This window comes from Vulpes vulpes, chromosome 3 (genome assembly GCF_048418805.1).
Source record: "Vulpes vulpes isolate BD-2025 chromosome 3, VulVul3, whole genome shotgun sequence".
Taxonomy (NCBI): Eukaryota; Metazoa; Chordata; class Mammalia; order Carnivora; family Canidae; genus Vulpes; species Vulpes vulpes.
Window position 1 is genome coordinate 41771769 of NC_132782.1, and position 16946 is coordinate 41788714.

The 16946-nt window shown below is 38.6% G+C and overlaps 1 protein-coding gene across 11 annotated transcripts in view; it reads left to right on the plus strand.

Moving 5' to 3' along the window:
* The window catches only part of WDR49 (WD repeat domain 49), a 126747-nt gene that overhangs the window by 43559 nt on the left and 66242 nt on the right, over positions 1–16946 (plus strand). For all 11 annotated transcript variants that reach the window (XR_012000387.1, XR_012000388.1, XM_072752302.1 and 8 more), the window contains one exon: positions 7370–7603. Coding sequence is in view for 9 of the 11 variants with exons in the window: in XM_072752302.1 (XP_072608403.1) it covers positions 7370–7603 (234 nt within the window). In the remaining 2 variants the exon portion in view is untranslated. The remainder of the gene's footprint in view (positions 1–7369; positions 7604–16946) is intronic.

A 16946-nucleotide genomic window follows, 5' to 3' on the forward strand; every position in this document is an offset into this window, starting at 1 on the left:
ATGCTTTCCTTCAGAGATTTTTGTCTGTTTCTGAAAGTAAACGTGAGGGAAACTGCTGCCCTGAGGCGACTATTCTTTTCTCTTGCCCAGTAACTGCACCTTGCTGATGGTCCAAGGCTTAGGCTCCTGGTTGTAGTCTCTTCATTTATGCCTACTGTTCACTGTTTCCATTTTAAGTTTTTTCTTTTTCCTGCTTTTCTTGTTTTTTTTTTTTTTTTTTTTTTTTTTTTTACCTGTGGAGATTGTCCCCACTCTCTGAAGACCCAGCAAGGCAGCAGAAATTATGTTTTATTCAAAGTTGTGTTTCTTTAAAGCAGAAAGGCTCCCTGTGAAAACCTAGTCTGCAATGGTACTTGAACCAGAATTCCCTTGTTCTAGCTGGATTCCACTTATTTCCTTCAAAGCCGTGATTGGTATAAATCTCAAGTGGAAAGAAAGAAAAAGAAAGAAAGAAAGAAAGAAAGAAAGAAAGAAAGAAAGAAAGAAGAAAGAAAGAAAGAAAGAAAGAAAGAAAGAAAGAAAGAAAGAAACTTAAAGTGTTTCCTCTTATTTTGTAAAAATAGGAATGGTGATCTTTGAAAAGCAAAATTAGAAAAAGTTTTATGAAGACTGAGACAAATTCTGTTAAGTTTTTCGGTGTTTGGTGAGTAATGATAATGGCAAAAAAATCGGTTTAATAGAAATGTTTTTGATTTCCCAAGTAAACTTTTGTTCTGAAAAACGAAAGCACCTGAAGTAAAATGTTGGTATTAATTAAATCGATTAAACTTGAGTTTATTATACTGAAATTCGTTATACTTGAATGAGGGCATCAATGAGATTTTTGCAGAACGATTCATAGTGTTAGAAAATGTTTTGAATTTTTCAAGGTCAGTGTTATACAGACAATAGAAATCTGAGTCTTAGGGCCATTTATCTTCTCTAATTCTTGTTGAAAAGAATATAAAAAGCAAACAGGGAGAGAAGAATATGGTTATGGTAACAGTTTAAAGATGTTTAGCACAAGAGAATATTTTAATTTCCAGCCAACATTTTAGGTTTGACTTCAGTTCTAGAAAAAAAATGGTAAAAATACTTTTTAAAAGGAAGCTTTGTTCTATGACTCTATGATAAAAACATTATCTGAGCTATATAGCAGAATACTTTTGCTTGCATATATCGTATCAAACAAAATTGCCTTTAAGCATTCACTGATGATGCTGTTGTGGATTATCCAAGGGCTTAAATTCTAAAGAAATAGACTTGTTAATACATAAAGGAGTATTCAGGAGACCCAGTTCCATCAGTTCCCGTTATCCTATCATCTGCAAGTAGGCTATCCATTTTTGTGGATTACCCCAGCGAGCTGAAGCTGCTTCACAGCTGTCCTCAAAATCCCCCAGTGATACATACTTCCTCTCTCTTTTATTTCATTTTATATCTAGCTGTTACAGGATGGTAGGAGTTAGTAGTAAATGTTTGATGGAACCAAACAGGTCTCACTTTGATAGAGTCATCTGAGTCTATTTTCTACTTTTCCCTTACTTTTATGTCATTATTAGGACATCATGAATCTTTTTTTCCCTCCTACTTTGAATGAAACTTGGACATGTTGCCAATATGTAAATAATGATGAGTTGGTTTTAAAAAGTGCACTGAAAGCAGTTTCTTTATCCACATATCTACCCATGTACCCACCCATCCATGAAGTTACTTGTTTACAACTATACTTATAGGACAAAAGCCAGTTTTATGTATTTATTTTCTTATTGTTCAGTACATTTTTCTATTTCTATGTGAAATGATTCTATCTCTTGAAGGAGCAGGAAAAAGTTCTTCAGCAAAATTCGACTGCAAACACAGTGGTGTCCTAAATTTCTTTAGTCCAGGCTTCACAGTGCATCTTATTAAGTTTGTCTGTTGTTGTTTTAGAATCTATAGATGACGGGTTGAGTAACTTCTGTACATTCTAGACAGGATTGACCAAATTTCAGAACTGGCAGGCGTCCCTTTCGGAGAAAGGTGAGGAAGTGGGCAGGTAAAATCACATACCTAGGCTGACAGATCTGAGCAATATTGAAATGAGGATCCAGGTGTCTGGTCTCAGGCCATTGATTTTTAGTTCTTATGTATATGAATAATCCTGCATTATTAAATAGCTAGCAGATAGAACAAGGTAAAGATTAAACAAAAATATCTGTCTTCATCATCATGTGAATAGCTAAATCTTGTCTTGATATTAAATCATACGCTTAGGTACTTATTCCTCCTAATATAAAAATGGTGATGAAATAGAAAACCCTAAACAGGGGCACCTGGGTGTTTCAGTGGTTGAGTGTCTGCCTTTGGCTCAAGTCGTGTCCTGGGGTCTCGGGATCGAGTCCCATATGGGGCTCTCTGCAAGGAGTCTGCTTCTCCCTCTGCCTGTGTCTCTGCCTCTCTCTGTGTGTCTCTCATGAATAAATAAAATCTTAAAAAAAAAAGAAAAAAGAAAGCCCCCAAACATGCCATTTCAAGAACTAGACTTAGGAAGGCTGAGCGTGGACAGACATCACAAATTCTCAGGTATCATGATGAAAACAGAGCATACAGTTTAGATCAAAATTTGTGGAAGATAATAAATTAAAAAGTATCAATTGTTCAGTTGTGATTTTTAAGCTTAGATGTTAGTCAATTTATTTTTTCTACTAAAAAGAAAGAAAACCTCTCTAGGAAATGTAGATAAAAATTGTTATTAAATATATACTTCTCTCTGAACTGTGACCTAATTCTATCCCAGAAGTCAATTTAAACATAAAAGAGGACAACTCATGCTTCTCAAATACTAACTAGATATTTAAGTTATATTTTGTCAAAGGACTTGATTAATAAAACTGAATTAATGTGAGATATTTTCCACGATTAAAAGGATAAAGACTGATTAAGAAAGAAGGGGAATACAGTTACCTGGTTTACAGCTAAGCCACATGATATTACTGATTAAGCTGAGAGAGAGAATTCTTGTTCAAGGATATTAGCATTGACCTTAAAACCATGTAGAGAAGTCAAGGTACAATGCAAAGGAAATGCTTGGGAAATTAAAAAAAAAAATTATGCCTGAGCCCCATTAAAGATTCTGATTTAATAGGCCTGGCAAAAAGGCCCAAACAGGTGATTTCTAAGGCACCAGAGGTGTTTCTAATGTCAAGGTTAAGAACCACTCATATAGAATGTGGTAGTATTGAAAAAATTGAAAAACATATGGGAGGTCACATACCGTGGTATGATTTCTAGGCAAATGCCGGAACACCGTTCTGTGCATTGATGTTAATTTCTCCATGTTGCTTTGATTCTCATCAGAGAGGAAAATTAGAGAATTAAAGACAGAAGGGGACTTACTGGGATGAGGGATTGTGAATTAAGAGAAGGTTAAGGGTTCTTCGAAGGAAGAAGGGAAAGCAGAACAATAGAACATACTTTTAAGAAAAAGTAATGATTATGCACATTTTGATAAAAACCTATTTCTAGTTTTAATTGCTAATAGCAAGAACTAACCTATCAGACTAGAGGTTATTGCTCATCTATTTTTAATTTTTCGTTTAATTTATGTGGCTATATGTCAATAAAATATTAAAGGCAACATAAATTATTTGAACTATACAGTAGAAAATGATTCTGTGGAAATTATAGTCCACTAATACTTTTAAGTTATTATTAATCTATATTCAATATGTCTCAGATTATTATTCTGACATGAAGTTAGTTTCTACCTTTTAGAAGGGAGTGCATACTAAACAAGACAGGATTCTGAACAATGAGAGTATGGCTATTATAAGCAATATGAGTGTTTGAAAATGATTTAGATATATCTAATCCTGTGGCTTTAACATTCCAAAAAAGTTTATTAATTCTATTTTTATTTGGGACAATTGAAAAATATTTGCAAGACTTGGCTCTTACAGAATTTATATTTTTGAGGATAACATATTCTGGAGACTTTCTAAAATGTTTTAAGTAAAAACAATTTAGTAATGTTTAAGAACCAGAATAAGTTCTTCCATAAAAAATTCTTGCCCCAAACACCCCAGTTTACTTCATGGGTATATATTCTTGGGGTTAGAAGGATTGGTAATGCTGTTTACTGGCAGGGGTCGACTAGGTCATTTTAAGTTTGTTATAATTGTTGTAGATGGAGAGGTTATCCTAAACATCAAACATAATTATTTCTACAAGATGTTTGAAAAAGTTTCATTAAGTGCCATTGTGGATTGTTTGAGATCTGCAATTGGGTGATTAACCATGTAGAAGTGAGGCACATTTTTCTGGGGTTCTGTATTCTTGGACTTTATCATAGCTATTGAGCTCTATCAATGAGCTGGATAAAGACATAGTTATTATGTGAGCCACAATCTTCAACAAATTCCCCAAATAGTTATTGAACCTCTACTATGTCTCATGAGATATGTGGACAAATCAGGAAGGAACCGTCAATATCATTGAATTAGGATTCAAAATTATATTGTCATACTTTGAATCAAAAGTAGAAAAAAATCCTAGTCTTGGTTTAAATATGGCATTTTTGAAGGTGCGATGGTAGACATCTGGCTTGATTATTTGTTCACGGGATTAAGATTTAGAGTTTTGCACAGTTGGAACCTCAAGGTAAGCAAAATTCATGATGGAGTGACTTAATCATAATGCAAAAAATAAGTGGGTTGAAGAAGTCATAGAACCCCTAACAATGGTTAGAATACACCCGAATATTAACCCATTCTGAGCACCATGCTTAACATGGGTCCTTGAGGACCTTCAAGTGTTCATCTTACATTTTGATGAGTAGGAAGATATTGTTTTAAATTGATAATGCAGTAATTAGTGTATAAGTATATTATTGTAACGTATCACAACCAATAGGCCCATAAAAAAGTTTAGATTGAGAGGAATAAAAAGGGGGGAAAATGTAAGTAACCTCTTTTCTTTCAAAGAAGAGAATCATTTGATCAATGTATATGTTATGTATATTAGAGAGATTGTATTACTTTTCGATTGCTAATGTGGCAATATGTACACATGTACGTACACACATACACACGTACACACACTGCTATTATTTGATGTTATGGAGAAACCTATAACTCAGGAAGGTTAAAGAAGGCTGTCTCCAAATAAATAAAAATAATAATAAAAAAAAAAGGCTGTCTCTGAGGAGTAGGACTTGGGATTGAGAGGGGTGGGTTGAGAATGGAGCCCTCCAGGACTATTGGATTTTAGACCATGGACATATCCAACTATGGTTTTAAAAGTAAGAAACAGGGATCCCTGGGTGGCGCAGCGGTTTGGCGTCTGCCTTTGGCCCAGGGTGTGATCCTGGAGACCCGGGATCGAATCCCACATCGGGCTCCCGGTGCATGGAGCCTGCCTCTCCCTCTCCCTCTGCCTGTGTCTCTGCCTCTCTCTCTCTCTCTCATAAATAAATAAATAAATAAAAATTAGAAAAAAAAAAAGAAAATCCTAGAAAAAGACTTTCTGGGATCAAAAAAAAAAAATAAAAGTAAGAAACACTTGAAAGAAGATCCTCCCCTGGAGAGAACATGCAAACAGAGTGGGAGAATTGAGACTTGCCATGGTGGAGTGAGTTCTGATGGTGAGATGAAGGAACTGGGATCATTTACCCTGGACCAGAGGTAGAAGAAGAGGAAAAGAGAGTAGAACCAAAAGGCAGAAGAATATGTCTTTGGCTAGACATACTTAATTACCATAGGGATTTCTAGCTTGTGCATTCCCAAGATCTGCACATATGTATGAGAGTTGTGTCTATGTACCCAAGGAAATTACATAGAAAATCGTGTGTGTGTGTGTGTGTGTGTGTACACATTTAGGGAGAGGGGATAGACCATCATTTTGGAATATTTTATTTTCCCAAAAGAGTGTATGATTTAAAATACAGTAAGAACTACAGGGCTGTCTGCCTTCTAGACTAATAAATGCTCATTTAAACAGGGACTGATTTTTATAGATAATTGAGAAATAATTCTTACATTGGATAAGAAAGACTAGTTTATTTGAAAGAACCTTTTCTGCTCTTAGGTCTTAATATTTGGGCAATGAAAAAATAATAGAATGCATTTAATAATAAAAATATTTATTGAACAGTTATTACATGCTGGTCATCATGCTACATGCTTGACATGGGGTCTGGTTCAGTCTTCATAGTGCTGGGTGGAATAGGTACTACATCAAAACCTCAGAGAGACAAACTCACTAGAGATTGCCCTATGGTAAGGGACAGAACCAAGATTAGAACTCAAAAAATCTAGCCTAGAGCTTGCCCCTAGCATCTTTGGAGGGATTTCGCACTGTCTGGATTTGGCTCTCCCTCGCGGGCCCATGTTAATATTGTACCATGACTGGTAGCGGCAACACGTGCACCTGCAGAGCAGTTCTTCCTGTTATCTTCAGTGCTTATCTCATTCCATCCGCATGTCATTTTTTGTCTTGGTTGCCTGCGTTTGAATAAGAATCTAATGTCTAAAGTTTATTTGAGCTTGATTTCACTTAATACCAAGTCTTTTTATTTCGCACAGACATACAATATATATGTATACATGTAATATGTATATAATGTCTTTTTATATGATGTAGTTATATAGGAATGTGTTTATGTAATATATAGAGAGAGTATAATATATGATGTTACGTATATTAGAGAGATTGTATTACTTTTCGATTGCTAATGTGGCAATAACTACAAACCCAGTGGCTTAAAACCACACAGATATATCTGTGTTCTGTAGGCTAGAATTCCAGTATGGGTCTTGTTGGGCTAAACTCAAGGTGTTGGCAGAGCACCTTCTTTCTGGAAGCTCTGGGGGAAAATCTCTTTCTTTGCCTTTTCCACCTTCATTGGCTCATGGCCCCCTTCCTCCAACTTCAAAGCCAGCAATACTAGATAGGGTCCTTCTCACATCCCATCAGTCTGATCTCCCTTCAGATTACGTTGGATTCACCCATATCATCCAGGGTAATCTCTCCATCTCGGAGCCCTTAATGTATCACATCTGGAACAACCTTTTGCCCTGCAAAATAACCGATTCACACACTCCAGGGATGAGGATATGGACATTTGGGGGGAGTATTATTCCATCTACCACAAGCACTGGCTAGAGACAGCACTCTTCAGGCGACTGAGACAAAACACAATCCTTCCCTGGGGAAGATTACAAGTGAGAAGACTTTTAAATGGGTAAGGGAAATATGAGAAAAATATGTGCCATGACGAAAGTTTGAACAATTATAGCACCACGGAGGACCCAACTATCTGCCTGGGGCTGAGAGTGAACTAGAATGATTTTGGCTAAAAGTCTACAATTATTCTTGACATGTTCATATGACTTGATCACTTTATATCCAGGTTTTGAGACTCTGGGATATTCAGCACCAGCTGTCCATCCAGAGGATAGCTTGTCCTTTCCCCAAAAGCCAGGACTTCAGATGTGTCTTCCACTTTGATGAGGCCCATGGACGGCTTTTCATCTCGTTTAATAACCAGCTCGCATTGTTGGCAATGAAAAGCGAGGCCAGGAGAAGGGCGAAGAGCCACAAGAAAGCAGTCACCTGTATTCTTTACAATTCCGTCATGAAACAGGTAATGATGCTTTTCTGTCCCTCTCCTGACAACTCCCCATGTCTAGAGGCTCATTTCCTTAATTCGATCCAAGGCAACTGAGGAAGAATATAGAAAAAAAAATTGTGGGGAAGAAATGATTGAAGAGCTGTGTGCTTTTCTGCAATAATGTGTGTTCAGGTGGATTTGAAGCGTGATTTCGTTTTCAGCCAGTGACCACAGCAGCACAGGCAGTTATAGGGAATTACAATATTCCAGCTAAAACAAACAAAACGTAATGCAATTGAACTTCTGTTTGTTACTCGCTGGTTTGGGTCGTGATGCCAAATGCAAGCAAACCTGGTTGTAAAATTCTATTTTATGAACACCATCCTCCTGTGTCCCTGTGGAAAGTTCTGAAATATGCATGAAATGTAATTAGCAGAGATCCATTTTGCCAGCATATTTTACACCAGTGGCTCGCAGTGGCAGCCCGGAATGTATTCATAATAAAATGATTCAGTTAAATGTGGTGCCACTTGGTATGCAGCACGAGTGTTGTTTGTCTCCCCACCACTTTAATGACACTTTTGCAGCCTTTGCTTACGGGAGCGCTACCTGAATGTCAATGAAGAAGCCTGGCTCCTCTGGAGCAAAGATGCCTACCGGACCACAGGCCTTTGTAGGGGACAAGGAGGGCCTGCGTGTGGCATCAATAGAGAGAGAGGCGCTGGTGGAGGTTGGTCTGCTGCAATGATCCCTTCAGGACTGATTGTAACCACACAGTGGGAGCCCAGCAGAGAGCCAGTATCCAGCTTGTGGCCAATTAAACAGTAACTCCAACCCATTTTTCCCTTCCCTTCTGCAGAAGCTTCTGCGTTCGCTCAGGAATGAGTAGTTCGGGGTTTTTTTTTTGTGCAAGGGGTGGAAAGCCCTTTGTTAGTAATGAGTAGTGAGTGTGTCATGTCACTACTCCAAACATTCTGCTTTCTGGCTATTTCTAGGAGATAAAAACCCTTGATGAAACAATCCATTTTGAATTCCATCTGGGGGGAATGTTCCCCCTGTGAATGTTTTACTGAACTTTATGCAGGCAACCAGTTAATTCAGCTCCCCGGTGGCTTCTGGAAGATGTATTGACTTCCAGGAGAACATTTTTGCAGATTGAGGTCTGCAGTTAGAGAGCCCAGCTTGTATGTAGAGGACAAGATCCTATGTCACCCGGCCATTAGATGAGCGGTATTCCACGAGGAATTCAGGAAATGGGATGCAGAGATGTGGAATCTTCCATTTGGGACACGAAGATAAGGCTAAGACAACGCGAATATATGCAAGTGATAGGGAACCGTAGAATGTGCACATATGGTATGTGATGTAGGAAGGGTCCCTGTGCAATCAAGTTGGGTATTTGCACCTCTCCTTATTTTTTTTTGTGAAGAGTATAAATAATTAAAAGCATTAATATGTATATATGAGGTACACAGCTCTGTTCATTTCACATACCTAAGTGTTCCCCAACTATCAGTGGCTAAGCTATAGAGAAATACTTTAACAATATATTACGTTTATAACTATCAAAACGTCTTGTAGTTAAGGACAAAGAAAACCAAATCACCCACAGTGCCATCCGCCAGTGATAATTGATCATTTCAGAGTAATTAGACAAAGCAAGTAAAATGGTTTTGAACAAGTCGCAGGTGCCAGGAATGAGGAAGCAGATTCATACACTTTAGTTTCTTCCTCCCGGGAGCTCAAGGAGACTCAGGGCCTGGCTGTCTTCTTGGTGATCGTCACTGGCAGGTGCCCGTTACACCTGGGGATGAAAGAAGGGGAGGAAGGCAGACACATTCCTAACTCACAAAGGAAAACTGGAATCCAGTGAAATGAAGTAGAGAGAAGGGCAGAGAGCTGTCCATGGTAGGTGGTCTCTTCTGCCTGCGGCGGGGGTGGGGGACAGACTGGAGCCCCGAAGTCCCAGAATGGGACCCTCTAAGGGGAGAAGGAAGGTTCCACACTGAAGATAGACCATGAGCATCCTCAAAGAGGTTCGAGCACTCTCTAAAAAAAGTAGTACTTTTTTTTTTAAGGTTTTATTTATTTATTCATGAGAGACACACAGAGAGGCAGAGACACAGGCAGAGGGAGAAGCAGGCTCCATGCAGGGAGCCCAACGCAGGACTCGATCCCAGACCCCAGGATTACACCTGAGCCGAAGACAGCTGCTCAACCACTGAGCCCCCCAGGGGTCCCTCTTCTGGTGTTTCAAAGTACTTAGCAAATGTTGTAGTCGTTGAGGCAGTAAAGGGAGCCGAGAACCAGATTGTGAATGTCGTTCGCTGAATATACCATGGCCTGGTCTTGGAAAAATAAAGCATGGACTTGAGGTCAAAACAGCAATTTTCACATTGTCTCAGACCCCTGGGGGGACTCAGATTCTTTCAGAGAATCTATAAGATCAAAACTATTTTCATCATATTATTAATTTTTTGCTTTCTTTTGTCGCTCTTACGGTCTCAGGAGTGTACAGGGAATTTTCTAGGGGCCACATGACCGCTGATGACCTCATTGCTCTAATGGCTAGAGGAATGTACGTTTTTGTATGCTTGTGTCTTAACAGTTGCTTGGTTTAAATTTCCAGTGTGGTAGATGCATAGTATGTCTGTCTTGGCCTCTCTCTCTCTCTCTCTTTCTCTCTCGATCTCCCCTACCTAAATGGAAGCTGTTTGGATTCTTTAATAATTTTTAAGAGCATAAAGGAATCCCAAGGTCAAAAGTTTTGAGAAATGCTGAGTTAGTTAGTTAGATCAGAGTTCAGATGTTGGGCAGATAGCTTGTCATGTCTAAGCTTCAGTGTGTGGACTGTTAATATATGTGTGTGTGTGTGTGTGTGTGTGTGTGTGTGTGTGTGTGTGGTAGTGGGAGGTGGAGAGCAGAGACACGTAAGGGGTAACAACACGGATCTCCCCAGCATGGCCTTCTGTGGCCTGCCTTTGGAAGCAGCCCTCCTTCCTCCCCCACAGCCAGCCCTAGCCAGGCTCCCCCTCTGCCCACCATACCTCTCAGGTTAAATGTTGGTGCTCTATGGCACTTTTTTCTTATTAACTTCTTGGTATCCCTTAATCTTCATTTCCTTCCTTCCTTCCTTCCTTCCTTCCTTCCTTCCTTCCTTCCTTCCTTCCTTCCCTCCTTCCTTCCTTCCTTCCTTTTTAAAATTTTTATTTTATTTTAATTTTTTATATTCATGAGAGACACACAGAGAGAGGCAGAGACACAGGCAGAGGGAGAAGCAGGCTCCCTGTGGGGAGCCTGGAGTGGAACTTGATCCCCAAACCCTGGGATCACAGTCTGAGCCAAAGGCAGATCCTCAGCCACTGAGCACCCCAGCGCCCCCCTTCTTAATCTTCATTTGCACCTTGTGTCATGTGAAAGCATGTGCTAGGAAGAGTGAGGATGGTGGAGGGGACCCTGAATTGGGCTTTGTCCAGGAATGCCCCCTTCAGATGAGGTAGTTGTTTATCCTTCCCCTTCTCTCCTCAGCCCTTGCAACTCCTGCTCATAAATAGTCAGTCCTGGAGCTCATCTGTGGTCCTCTCAGCTCTCCAAGTCTCCAGGGACAAGCCACACTTACCCCCCCCCCCCAGACTATTCAGAGTATTGCTCACATTTCTAGGTGTTTTCCAGGCAGACACGGAACTCCCATTTTTCTCTCCTCCTATGTTTTTGGTGTAAGGGCAAGATCCTTGTTTTCTGCTTCTGTATTTTCCTACAACTCTTTGGCCTCTGCTGAGTAGCAAGTGCACGCTCGATTGCTAGGTTTGGTGACATCACCACTTCCTTCCATGTTCAAAAGGAATCTGTGCTTTTTCGGTCCACTGGCACTTGCTCTGTGGTTATGTGGTTTGGTGTCTTTTGAGTAGAATTTGTCTTTGTCTGAGTTTAATGAAAACCTCTCTTTCTGTTGTTGTCATTTTAATGTGTTGCCGACGCTTTGTTATTATTTCATTCTGTTTGGGCTTCGGTGGAGACCTAATATAATCCCTGTATAAAAGCAACTTGGTGCAGTCTGTGACTTTTCTTTATCTTCCTGCCTTTTGGTGGATCCTCGCACCCTAATCTAAAAAAAGTGATGTTAAGCCCCACAAAATCTTTTAAAAGAAACCACATGCTTTCCTTCACCCGGCAATGCGTGCCCTCACAGCTAGCAGGAGAACAAGTTGGGACAGGATGAAGGAGTCCCTGGAATGCCTAATTTTGAAAGAATCGAAGTAACTCAATATCCTGGAGGCAGTTTTAATGAACTGTCTGCACAGAGTTCTTAAATGAAGCTTTTATTAAAAACCATGAAGGTTAAGAAACTTTTAAAAAATATATTTGTAGGTATCATATAAACTGGAATAGATAAAATTTCTGAGTCATCACTGGGGCTCTCATCCTAATGATGTGGGTTTATGTGTTTCTGTAAAATAGGTAATGTTTCAGTTTGCCTTGCATCTAAGACATACTTATAGTCAAACTAGACATTCAGGCATCATTACATTTGGGCAGATAATGATATTAACCATTTTTATTATTTAAATAACTTATCTTTGTGAAACACTACGTGCTTATTATAAGACATGAAAACAATGCAGTAAGCTCAAATAAGGAACTAAATATTGAGGAAATATCATCAGCATTTCCTAAATATCTCTCTGTGCATAGACTATTTTGTATAAATATGGCTCTGCAAACTTATTTTTCATTTTATAATATATTGGAATATATTTCCTTAGATGTAGCTCTACTTCATCATTTTTAAAAAGCAGCACAGTAACCCATTGTAGACGCGTATCATAATTTACCGATCCATTTGCCTTGATGAGAATTTTGCTATTATGAATTCTTTTGTGCATAAATATATTCAGACTCATGACTTTATCTCTCTAGGGTGAAATCTTAGGAATGTATTTCTAGGTTAAAATATATGCATATTAGATAATTCGATACACAAATTGCCTCCCAGAACCTCACTATTTTGCCCAATCTCTAGAAGTAAACATATTAATCATAGGCACGGTATATAAGGAGACACGTCAGCGGCTGCCTGGCTGCCTCCAGCAGGACCCCTGCCTGAGGCCATTGATGAAGTTCCTTCCCATAATCCGGCGTGGGATGTTGATTTTGGAATTTTGAAGACTAGACCTTCTCCACGTTAGCCACAGTGGTGCTGTTTCTTGCGGACCAACTCTCACACTATCACAGCAAACATAAAGCCAGACCACTCATTAAAAATGGGGCTGGCCTATAATTTTTTCAGTGACGCTGCCTCTCTTGTCCTCTCTTCTGTATCCATTTTTGGGGAAATTGAGCTATCTCAATTCAGTTGGTAGTTCCCTGGGTAATTGCAAATCTGGGCAAAGGGAAGTGGACAAGCTTGAGGGAAATCTGTCTCCACCTTTCAAGACATTATACCTCTTTACTGCTTGTATTTAGGGCAAAATCAATGAGTTTCTCTTTTGAACAGAACTGGATGAGCACAAGTGAAAACTTTCTCCTTGATGCCCTATTTGCTGGGCTCCAAGCGGCTTTCCTTTTATTAACACGCCTTTTCTTCAGTGGTCAGCTTGAGGCTGTACTTGGTTACATGTCAGTCCTGAGGCCGTGAGCTCTGGTCACTTGTTGGAGATGTGCCCTGGTCTTAAGGCTTCTCCAAAGCATACAAAATGCACACACGTATGCACACACTTATTCAAATGTGATTAACTTGGAAGGAATAAGACATTTCAATGTTACAAAAGATAAAAGAGGGGCACCTGGGTGGCTCAGGTGGTTAAGGGTTTACTTTCTGCTTAGGTCATGATGCCAGGGTCCTGGGATCGAGCCCGTGTCGGGCTGTCTGCTCAGCGGAGAGTCTGTTTTTCCTTCTCCCTCTGCCTCTTCTCGGGCTTATATTCTCTTACTGTCTCTTTTGAATAAGTAAATAAAAATCTTTAAAAAAAAACACAAAAAACTCAAAAGGGCAAAAGGGCATACAGTGAAAACTTCCTCTTATTGCTTCTATTTACTCAGCTTTCATCGCTGGAGGCAACCAGTTTTATGACTTTCAGGAGCACCCTTTCTGCAATGCAGACAATGTCTTTTGCAGAGCAGGTTTTTTTTTTTTTTTTTTTTTTAAATTTCAGGGCTATTCTATTCATACAGAGGTACATATGCGTATTCACTTTTAAATTATGGGGGTGTATAATTCTTGATACCTAAGAATTGATATTATTTTAAATGCTTTTTACACCAATGATAGAATATTATGCACAGAAACACTGTTCTGTATATTGATTTTTTTTTATCTAACAATCTGGCCTAGAGATCATCTTATTACCTAGAATATCCTCTTTCTTTTTTATAGCTGCGCAGTATTCCATTACACGGGTGTACCAAAGTTTATTAGTCAGCTCTTATGGACATTTAGATTGATTTCAGCATTTTATATTACAAATAATGTAGTAGTTTTTAACCTTGAGCGCATAACTTTTCGCACGAGTGAGGGAATACCTGTAGAATCAATTCCTAGAACTGAAATGATCTAATTGAGAGTATTTATGTCTGTAACCTTGATGGATATTGTCAAATATTCTCCATAAAAGCCACGTGAAATCCAACAGAAGAGTAGGAGAGGACTCTTTCCTCAGCTTCTCTCATCATCACAGTCTCATTTTTTTTTTTTTTTAAGAATCTGTTTTTTTAAGAGCACTTTTAGGTCCATAGCAAAATTGAGTAGAAAGTGCAGAAGTACCCCATATTCCCTCTGGCCTCGCACATGCATCCCCTTCCCCATTATCCACACCCCCACCAGAGTGGTACATTTGTTGCAGCTGATGAACCTATATTGACATATCGTTGTCACTAAATGTAACCACAGTTTACATTAGGGTCGATCTTAATGTGATACATTCAATGAGTTCAGACAACTGTATAATCACATGTATCCACCATTACAGCATACTGGCTTTTCAGATTGGCTTTTTATCACTCAGTAATATGTATTTATGTCTTCTTTCTATATTTTAATGGCTTGAGAGCTCATTTGAAAGAAATATCGAATGGTATTCCATTGGAAGGATGTGCCATCATTTATTTATCCATTCACCTCCTGAAGGACATCTTGGTTGCTTCCAATTATTGGCTATTATGAATAAAGTGCCTATAAACCTCCACATATAGGCTTTTGTGTGGACATAAGTTTTAACTCCTTTGGGTATATATCAAGGAACACAACTGCTGGATTGAATGGTAAGAATACATTTAGTTTTGTTTAAAAAAAAAAAAAAGCCAATTGCCTTCTACAGTGGCTGTACCAGTCTGCTTTCACATGAGCAATGGACGAATGTTCCTACTGCACTACATCCTCATCGCATTTGGTGTTGTCAGTGTCCCAGATTTAGGTTGTTCTGAGAGATGCATAGATCACATTATTTTACTTTGCATTTCTCCAATAATGTATAATGTGGAATATCTTTTCATATGCTTTTTTTTTGCCATTTATGTTCTTTGGTGAGGTGTCTGTTAAGGTCTTTGGGCTATTTTTTTTTAAAGATTTTATTTTATTTATTCATGAGAGACACACAGAGAGAAGCAGAGACACAGGCAGACGCAGAAGCATGCTTTCTGCTGGGAGCCCGCTGTGGGACTCTTATTTTAGGATCTCAGATTCACGACTTGAGCCGAAGCAGATGCTCAACCACTGAGCCACCCAAGTGCCCCATCTTTGGCCCATTTTTTAAAATTGGGTTTTTTGTTGAGTTTCAAGTGTTTTTTTTTTTTTTTTTGGTATGTTTGGATTACATTGCTTCATTGTATGTGTCTTTTGAAAATAATATCTCCCAGTTTGTGACTTATCATTTCATTCTCTTGACAATGTCTTTTGCAGAGCAGATTTTTTTTTTTTTTAATTAAATGAAGTCCAGCTTCATTGATTTCTTTCAGGGACTATACCTTCTGTGTTTTGTTTAAAAAGTCACTGCCAAATCCAAGATCATTTAAATTTTCTCCTATATTTTTAGGTCTGTGATCCATTTTGCTAATTTGTATGAAGGGTATAAGGTCTGTGTCGAGATTCATCTTTTCACCTGTTGGTGTCCAGTTGTTCCAGAACCACTTGTTGAAAGAAAAGACTATTCATTATTATATTGCTTTTGCTTCTTTGTGAAAGATCAGTTTACTCTATTTATGTGCATCTGTTTTGGGGGCTCTCTATTCGATATTATTGATCTAGTTTATTCTTTTTTAAATATTTTACTTACTTATTCGAGAGAGAGAGAGAGAGAGAGAGAGAGGCAGAGACACAGGCAGAGGGAGAAGCAGGCTCCATCCAGGGAGCCCCATGTGGGACTCGATCCCAGGACTCCAGGATCACACCCTGGGCCAAAGACAGACGGTCAACCACTGAGCCACCCAGGCATCCCTAGCTGTTTATTCTTATGCCAATATTACACTGTCTTGATTATTGCAGCTTTATGGTAAATCATGACGTTGGTAGTGTCAGTCTTCCAATTTTGTTCTTTTCCTATAATATTTTGTTAGCTCATCTGGGTCTTTGGCCTCTTCATATGAAATTTAGAACTGGCTTGTCAATATCCACTAAATAATTTGCTGGGATTTTTATTTGCATTGCATGGGATCTATTGACTAATCTGGGGAGAACTGAGATCTTGACAACATTGAGTCTTCCTCTCCACAGAACATGGAATATCTCCATTTATTTAGTTTATACTTAATGTAAGTATTTAATTTCTGTAGATGCTAATGTAAATGCTATTACAATTTTATTTTCAGATTCTGCTTTTCATTGTTGTGCTATGTAGGAAACTGACTTTTGTATATTAACCTTGTATCCTACAATCTTGCTATAATCACTTACTAGTTCTAGGAGTTTTTTGTTGATTCTTTCATATTTTCTACATAGAGAATCACACCATCTGCTAACAGAGTTTATTTCTTCCTTTCTAATCTTTATAGCATTTATTTCCTTTACTCGTCTTACCGCATTAGGTTAAGTTTCTATATAATGTTGAAAAGGGGTGATGAGAGGGAACCTCCTTGCCTTGCACCTCATCTTAGTAGGGAAGTTTCACATTTCTTACCATTAAGTACGATACTAGCTATAAGGTTTTTTTTTTTTTTCTGAAAATACTCTATAAAGTGGAGGAAGTTCCCTTCTAGTTTACTGATAATTTTTTTTTTAATCATGAATCAGTGTTGGATTTTGTCAAATGCTTTTTCTGCATCTACTGATATGATCACAGGATTTTTTAGCCTATTAATGTGATAGATTGCATTAATTCATTTCTAAAGGTGAAGCAGCCTTGCATACCTGGGATAGAGATCACTTGCTTATGCTGTATGATTCCTT